This window comes from Propithecus coquereli, unplaced genomic scaffold (assembly GCF_000956105.1).
Source record: "Propithecus coquereli isolate 6110/MARCELLA unplaced genomic scaffold, Pcoq_1.0 Scaffold840, whole genome shotgun sequence".
Lineage (NCBI taxonomy): Eukaryota > Metazoa > Chordata > Mammalia > Primates > Indriidae > Propithecus > Propithecus coquereli.
The window spans coordinates 80847-89580 of record NW_012154619.1 but is presented as its reverse complement, the minus strand read 5'-3'; the positions used below and the strand labels follow the sequence as shown (position 1 = coordinate 89580).

The following is an 8734-nucleotide window of genomic DNA, read 5'->3' as shown; positions in this document are numbered from 1 at the left end:
TTAGAGACGTGATGGGGCCCTTGAAGGAGTTTCCCTCAATTTTTTACCACTCCAAGGGCCTTCTGTCCTTTGGGTGCTGGTTGCTGGCTGGGCATGGAGGAGATCTGGGGCTAGTCTCATTGGGGTGCCTGAGTTTGTGACTGGTGGGGGTAGAGCAGGCAGGTTGGGATTTCTGGGAGCTGGTGGGAAGAGGGCGGAACTGTGAGGCCTCCACTCCCAGGGTCTGTGTGGAGAGCCAAAAAGAAAGGGTGTTTGTGCAGGGAGGGGTTGTCGGCACTGCTTGTGTGTAGGGAGCCAGATGTGAGAACAAGGGGCTCTGATCCAGCTGCTGGGTTCTCTCTTTTCTGCAGGGTAATGAAGCTGGATGCCAGCTGTGGCGCAACCACTGCAGAGGTCCCTAAACCAGAAACGGAGGCTGCACCAGATGCAGAGCCGAGCTCCAAGACCTGGCCATGAGAGGCAGGGGCCAAGTCCAGAGGGCTTGAGGCTGAGGCCGAGCCTCTGCGGGCCAACTCAGGGCCTGGGGTCAAGGGCGAGTCCTTAGGGGCCAAGTCCAGGTCTGAATCAGGGCCTGAGACTGAGGCCCAGCCATTGGACTTCGTGGTGGCCACAGAACGGGAGTTTGAGGAGGTGCTGGCCATTTCAGGGGGCATCTACGGTGGCCTCGACTACCTTCCCAGCCGCTACCACAGCTGGCTCCAGGATCCCGACCATACGGTGGTGCTGGCCAAGCGCAACGGAGGAGTGGTGAGCCGGGGGCGGGCCCAGGTGAAAAGGGGGAAGCCACGTGCGGGTGCGTGGATTTTAGGGAGCCGAGGGGGCGGGCCTCTCCCCAGGCATCGTCGGGCTGCTGAGGAAATAGAGGCTGCACTGGGACCACAGTGTAGGCGTAGAGATCCAGGGGCTAGGTCAGTGAGGGTGGGGTGGGTGACTGCGGACGCGGAGGACCTGGAGGAACCGGTGAGGGCTTCGAAGTCTGAGGATCCATTCGAGGAGTTTCTGGGGACAAGAGCACAAAAAGAGGGGAGCAGGAAGAGGGGGTGGGCTAGAGGTGGCAGCAGCTAGACTGGGACGGGACCTGGGAGCAGATGGAACTCGCACCAAGAGCATCTGGAAGCCGGGAGCAGGACGAGCACAGCGTGGGGCTGGGGAAGAGGTAAGAGGCAGCGCAGCCGTAGGTGCCAGGGGGCGAGGCAATGTTCTGGGGGTGGAGCCAAGGAAAGGGACGTCGCGAGCGATCCGGGACTTGTTACACGCGGAGCTGGAGCATCGCAAGAGGTGGAAGAGGCTCCGGCGAATGACTGTTCTGCCGGCTCTGGAATCTGAGCCCCAAGTGCTGAGGAGAGTTCCCCGGGCCGCCGCAGGCCTGGCCTGGCGCCCAGGCGGTGACGACCGAGCGCTCAGCGTGTGGGAAGAGGCGAGCCGGCAGCCCTGGCAGGGGCGGAGGCGGAGAGCGGGCCCCCTAACGGCCTCGGCCCGCAGATCGCGCTGGAGTCGGTGAACGTGATCGACGCCGGGGAGACTGCGCTGGTGGAGGGGCTGCGCGTGGCGCCCCGGGAGCGCGGCAAGGGCGTGGCCGGGCTGCTGCAGCGCTTCTGCTCGCAGCTGGTCAAGCGACAGCACCCGGGGGTCAAGGTGGCACGGCTCACCCGGGACGACCAGCTGGGCCCCCGGGAGCTGAAGAAATACCGCCTAATCACCAAGCAGGTGAGAAGGTCAAGGTAGCTCGGAGGGCTAGGCCTGTCTGCTGGGGCATACGGGCGGCCCTCCCCACCCCCACCCGAACACGGGCTTGCTTCCCTCCTGGCTCTACTGAGTGGAGCGGCCCATGAGCCTTGCCCTGGGACTCCCAGTCTTTACTCAGACTCTTTTGGCCAGGAAAAGTCACACTCTCTATTCCCAGCCTGAAACCGTCTGTCCTTATATTCCAACTTCTGTGACCCTGCCTCTACGATCCTGCCTCTCTTCGGGGACCCAAGCATCCTAATCTGAGCCATTGCCTTCCCTCTCCCTCGCTTTCACTCCCCCGGAGACCCAGGGACCCACACCGCCTCCCTGGTTACTCCACGCTGATCCCACCTCTCCTTAGGGATCCAGATATTCGGAGTCCTTGCCCTTGGTGCCTCCCTGCTGCGCTTGAAACCCAGATTTTTTCATACCCCACCTGGCCCGGGCCCCTCACTGTCGGTCCTCCCACGGGGCCAGCCCTGGGGCGCTCACTCGTGCCCCCCGCAGGGCATCCTTTTGGTCCGATTCAACGCGTCCGCACTACTGGCTGGGCTGGGCGCGCGGCTGGCAGCGCTGCGGACCTCGGCACGTTCTCGCCACTGCCCACCGAGGCTGTGTCCGAGGCAGGCGGCGACGTGGCACGCCTCTTGCTGTCGCCCTCCGTGCAGCGTGACGTGCTTCCGGGTGGGACCATCATCCAGGACTGGCAGCCCTACCGGCCAAGCGAGAGCAACCTGCGCCTGCTGGCGGCCAAGGGCCTGGAGTGGCGCGTGGACAGCCGCGCGCGCCCGCGCGTGCTCACGCTGTGCACGCGCCCCTTCCCCATCCCGCATGGCGGCGACGGCACTTGGCGCTAACTAAACATCGACGCCTTTGGCAGCGATGGCGCGCAGGTGCAGAGCCAGCTGTTGTGGCACCTGCAGCGCCAGGCCCCGCGCCTCGCCGGCCTCAACGTCATGTGCCAGCTCTTCCTGGCGCCCCAGCTGTGGTCACAGCTGGCTGATTTCTGCCAGGTCGGCCTGGGGCTAGAACTGGTCGGGGGTTACACTGAACAGTACCTGCTGGAGGCCGACATCTGAGGTCTCAGAGCCGAGAGAGGCAGTACTTTAGACCCGCTCTCTCGCGCTGATCCTCAGCCCCACCCCTGCCATTTAGAACCTCCGACCCCTCGGAAGTAGGCTCAGATTCCTACCCCTACCCCTGCGGGTCCCCCACCTTGCCTTTTCTCCTAACCTCTGCCATCTTGCCTCTAGTGTCCCCAAATGTCCTGACCTGAACCGCTGGATTTGGGGGAGCCCCCTGAGCTGCTGTTATCTATCCTCTCCGCTTTCAAAGAACTGGTCCCTTCGCAGGCTTCAGAGTCCTACCCTGTCATCGCCCCGGCCTGGAGTGAACTCCGCCCTTCCTGTCCCTCAGTGGGTGGAAGCGAGCAGAAGGGTGTGCCCAGCGCTGGTCTGGCCAGCAGCCACCCGTTCCGTGTTTCTTTCCTTTCTCCCGCCCTTTCTAAAGCCCTCAGAGCCGGCCCTGCGCTCTTCTCACTGTTCCCTCACCCTCTGGTGCCTCCAGATCAGTGTCCTCTCCCCGCTTCTCTCTGTCCCCCTATCCTCCTCCTCCCTGGAGCTCCCTGACTCTTAGCTCCTCAGTGCCCATTTTCCTGCCCCTCTGTTCCCCTTCGCCGTGACCTCCTCATCGCTGGCCCACTGTGCAATGTGGAGAGAGACTCCGTTAAGGAAATGTGTTTATAATGCTCCCCCATTCGGCTCCCTGTTTACCTCGGTGAGGCACTTTCCTGAGCCTGCCGCTCTGACTGGGGTTTCCTCCAACTTTGCATGCCCTTGCTTTTTCGCAGGGCTCCTCCCCCAGGCCCCCAACTCACCAGGGGGCTCCGGCTGGAGAGTTTGGTGCAGTGGAGGGCAGGTCCCTCAGCCAGGCATGGGGGCTGTCTCCTGGTTCCAACCAGGCTGCCTTCTAGTGCGACTGGAACCCTACCTCCCAGTATTTCTGGACACCGCTCCCTTCTTCTGGATCATTTATGCTTTTTGGACTTTGAGAGTCTTCTATTTAAATGTAAGTAGTAACAGCTGCATTTGCACAGCGCTGTCTCCAACACCAGATCCCCACATCCAAGGCAAAGGGAGGAAACAGGCTCAAAAAGATCAAAGTGACTTCTAAGTAACTCACAGGAGATGGGAAGCTCCCAGGGAGAGAACCCAGGTGGCCCGAGCCCAGAGGATGCCCCAGAACCTCACACTGTGTCATGGTGTTAGCTTGAACTTCTCCCTGGACAAGGGACAATTGCTGGGAAAATGTTGATAGCCAGGGTTTGTTGGGGATGGAATCCAAGGTGTGGGCAGAGGAGGGCCCAGGATGGGGAAGGTGGGCAAAGGGGACAGCTACTGCTTGACCACTTTCCCCAGCTGTGGTTTTTCTGCTGTGCTGCTCTGCCTTGGCTGCCTCCTGCTCCTGGCCATGCTGCCACCCTCCTTGTCACTGCCACCATGGCTGTAAGGCAATAAAATGGACCTTTTGCCCACCCTTTGTGTTTGTTTCACTTCTTCCCAGTGGGGAGGGATGAGACATATTATCTTCCCCTTTTCCCTAGCAGCCTGTATTAGAGAGGATCTCTAAGCCCTGTGGCAATGGGGCTAATGACTTCCTGGGGGGGGGGAAGTTGCTGGGGAGGGCTGCTGGCCGTTGTACGCCCTCACCCCCACCCCTGCCGAGCAAGGCAAGAAGCGTCTGCTCAGAACCGAGGCGAGCAGCAGCGCGGCGCCCTGACTAGCCCGGGCCCTTGCTTTCCCCTCAGACCCGGGAGTCGGCTGCAACCCAAATTCTGTGGGTTCTTCTCCCAAGTTCCTCTTGACATCCGGGACCAGCTTCCTTCAGCCCCAGGATCCAAGCATCTAACTCCCAGCTCTCGACTCACCCATGGCCAGCCGCGCGCCTCGCTCTCCCCATTTCTGGCTGGGCAACCCGTGGTGGGGGGAGGAGGTGGAGGGAGCCTGGGCACCGCCCCCCGGGAGCCGAGCTCTGGAGCGGCGGAGACTGCGATCCCGGAAAGTAACACGCGGGGGCGCCAGGACGTGTGCGGACGCGGGCGAGGCAGCGCAAGGTGGTTCTCGTCCGTGTGAGTGTGTCCATGGGCGTCTTTGTGTGTCTGCGTCTCTGTACATGTGTGTACGAGTCACGGGGTGTTTGGGAGGTATGTATTCGGGACAATGTGTCTGGTGTATCCCAGAATCAGGTACCCCAAGTGGCTTTTTGGTGAGGACGATGCTTGATGTTACTATGTACGTGTGGATGGGGAGGCAGGTGACTTGTGTGTACTGTGGCGTGTGCATAGTGCAGCCTGTGAGTCCCTGAAACCACATCTTGAATTTCTAAAGTCAAATGTTTTGACTTTAGAGGGTTAAAGTCTGAGGATTTTGACCCCTTCCCACTACCCCTAAAAGGAATGAGAACTTTCAGAGCAAATCTCCATTGACCTGGACGCATCTTTAGCATAGGTCTTGACTGCTAGGCTAGGTGTGACATTGTGTTTGTGTAAGTGGGTGTGTCTCAGAATCTCAGCGAACTCTGTATGACAGTGTCTTGTGTGTGTGGCGAGTGGATGCTGGGAGGGGCTGGTTCAAGATTATGGAAGCGCAGAATTTCCTTTCTCTTACTAGTTTGTGGATACCACATTCATGATGTGTGTGTGTGTGTGTGTGTGTGTGCGCGCGCGCGTGCGCGCGTGCGCGTGTACCTGTATTTGTGTCTCAGTCTCCAGTGGCTGTCTCTCTTTGTGTCTCTCCCCATCTCTGTCTCTCTCTCTCTCTCTCTGCCTTTCTTGGTGACTCATCTCTGCAGCGTTGCCCTCCCCCGGCTCTCTGGGTCTCCCCTCCCCCACTCAGGAGTGGGTGGGGGTCTGAGGGAATGGGACCCCGGACTAAAAATCAGGGTGAGCACCCCTTTCTCATCACTCATCATTCCAGACCCCCCCGTGTGGCCCCCAGCCCTCTCCCCATCCCTGTCCCAGGACTCCACACCCCTGGGGTGGGTAGCAGGTAAGGCAATGTGTTCTAAATGGGTTCATTTTCAGGGGGCCTTCAGCCCCTTCCTTCAATTCAAAGTGGGGACCCCTGCCCCTTTCACAAAGTGCCCCCTCCCTGGCTGTCCCCCTATGGCTGACGCAATGAAAGGCTGCAGAGGTGAGTCACCAGTTGGGGGGAGGGGGAGGAGAAGAGGGGGACGGTGAGCTTCAGGGACCCCAAGCCCCTGCCCCCTCTTTCTCTCCCAGACCTTCTCAGGGAAAAGACCCAGTCCTCTGCCCCCTCCTCTGGTTTTCCAGATCCTCAGCTGGGATCACTACTCTGTGGACCCCATCTTCCCCTGCTACCCTCTTGGAGAGCATGGGCGGTTCAGAAACAAAGACAGAGATGGATTCATACAAACAACTCAGAGCAAATGCCAGGCATCCCCTCCAGGTCCCCATCTCAGCTCTGCCTCTTCCAGCTCTCTCCCTCCATTTCTCTTTCTTTCCTGCTATCTCCCTCCTCTCCCCATCCCAGGAACCTGTCCGTAGTCCAGTCCTTTTCAAGAAGCCCCTAGAGGCAGCAGGGTATGAAGGGCTCACGCCTGGTAGGTAGGTGTGTGTGTGTGTGTGTGTGTGTGTGTGTGTGTGCGCGCGCGCGTGTGTGAATGAGCTGACCCCGGTAGGGAACTGGGATGGAGAGAGGTAGAAAGAGACCGTGCAGACATGAGGGGTCAAGACCCAGATTGTGGAACCCCCAAGCCTATTGCCTTTGGTGCTTCATGCTTCCACCTCCCCTCATCCAACCATAGGATGACCCAGGCTCTTGGGATGTCAATTTCTGAGAAGCTCTCCTGGGCTTCTGAGCTTAAGTGGAGGGAAGGAGGGATGGGGAGTTGAGGGAAAATGGAGGAATGGTGAACACTCTGAAAACAAGGGCCAGGGACCCAGAACTTGGGGGCTGCAGGTGAGTGGCTTGGACTCTGAGGCTTTACTGCACAGAGATCTAGAAATGAAGGTGAATGGGGGGAGGGGCAAGAAAGATCAAAGCACAGGGAAGTCCACATAGCCACCAACGTATACCAACGTATAAGTATGGAAGGATCCAGAGAAATGCACAAAGTCACACACACACACACATACACATACGATTGTGTACCACCAAGCCAGGCACATGTTTCAGACACCAGCAGATGTCCAGAACTAGGTGCACTCAAAGACTCGCAACTGCATAGGTATACAGGCATTCAGAAGAGATCGGAACCCACACACACAGACACCTGGAAACAAGTAAAAACACAGACGCACAGATTGCAAGAGAAGATCACATATTTAAATTGGAAGCACTGCCATGCCCATCCACTCTCAATCTGATTAAATACACAATTGGTCCCCCGCATTCCCTTTCTTTTTCTCCCCCCCCCACGCCCTGTCCGATGTAACTCATTAATCTCTGTACACACAAAAACACACATACACACTCATGTACATGTATGTACAGGTGCGTGCATGCGCATACACACACACACACACACACAGGCAAATACATAATTTCTCTCGGTGTCTGTCTCCCCTCATCTTGCACTTGGTCTCTAATCCCCAGCAGCCTCTCAGTCAGACCCCCTAGGCTCCCTCTCTCCCCCTTCCTTCTCTCTCGGATGGCTTCCCCTCCCCCTCTCCAGATGTCTGAGCCATCTCTCTCTGATTCATCCTCCTCGCGAAGGTAACGTGACCCCCTCCCCACCCCGCTGCTCTCTGTAACCAGGCTGGCAAGATGAAGGGGAGATGGGGAGGGAAAAGAGGAAGGAGGGGAGCCCAGAGGGGCATGGGGAGACCCTGAAGAGTTTTGTGTGTGGGGGGGTGAGGCACTGCCTCAGGGTCTCCGGTCCCCTCCTTTCCCTCCTTTCTTTGGAATCTCCAGTCACCTTGGTTCTCAGTGTTTTTTTTATCCTTTAGTCTGATCCTTCTACCTGTTCCAGATTCCTTCTTTCCTTCACCCTCCCCTGTCCCCATCTCTTCTCTCTTTCCTCTCTCTCCACTCCTCCCCACCTCTTTTCCCGCAGAGCTGATGGGCTTTCTTCTGGGAAAGTCGAGCCACTGATGGAAGCGAGAAACCACTGCTGGTTATAGAGGGAAAGCACGTGAGTGTGTGAGTGTGTGTGTGTGGAGGCGGGGGGTGGGGGTGTGTTAGAATAAGGGTCAGTGCTAGGAAGAGATGAGGAGGGGGGCGAGGATTGTCTCTGAAAGAGTGTTTGAGCCCCTGACAGCCCTGATCCTGCTTTCCAGAGTCTCAGGGCGCGGGTGCCCTGTGTGCGCCCATGGGCACCCCTGTGTCCGCAGTTCTGTGTGTCTGGCGTGTGTCATTGTCACTCCCCCCTTTCCCTGCCCACGCCCCCGCACCGCTCTCTGCCTGCACTGCAGCCCCCTCCAGCCTCCCTCCTTCCCCCGCTTCATTCCTGCGGTGGCTGCTCCCCTTGCCGTCCTCCCTTCTCCCCTGCCCCCTCCCCATTTCCGTCCTCCCCCCCTCCCCCGCCCACGGCTGGTCTCCCTTCATCGGACCGGCTCGCTGATGGATTCTCTTTGCGCAATCTGTGCGTCATCTCCCCCCACCCCCGGAACCTCTAGCTGTCCAAGCCCCCAGCCCCAACCCCTCTGGCAGGAGATACGGTCGAAAGGTCTGGTGGCAGAGAGGGGCTATCTCTGACGTTGCACGGCCCCCCTCGCATCGCGTTCAAACCTTCCCTTTAAGCGGTGGAGAGGGCTGGACTTGAGTCACCCCCCCACCTGCGCAACCCCCTCCCCACCTGGTCTGGTCTCGCCCTCCAAACGTCCTTGGAGGGTGGGGGAAGCGGCGGGAGGGAAAGAAACTGGAGGAGGGTGGGGAGAGGTGGGCTGAAAAGGGGCACAGCGGGGGCCCCGACATACGCGGCAGTCAGCTGGACAGAAGGACAGACACACCTTTTTCTCCAGACACGCACGGGTCGTGAAAAGACA

General features: G+C 59.1%; 1 protein-coding gene across 1 annotated transcript; it reads left to right on the top strand.

The window, feature by feature from the left end:
* The first annotated feature begins 354 nt into the window (after positions 1-354).
* Positions 355-2807, top strand: NAT16 (N-acetyltransferase 16 (GCN5-related, putative)). The gene is given in 5 exon segments (XM_012663946.1): positions 355-503; positions 558-747; positions 1483-1707; positions 2236-2308; positions 2311-2807. Coding segments are annotated over 5 exon segments (1134 nt in total).
* Positions 2808-8734: the final 5927 nt, after the last annotated feature.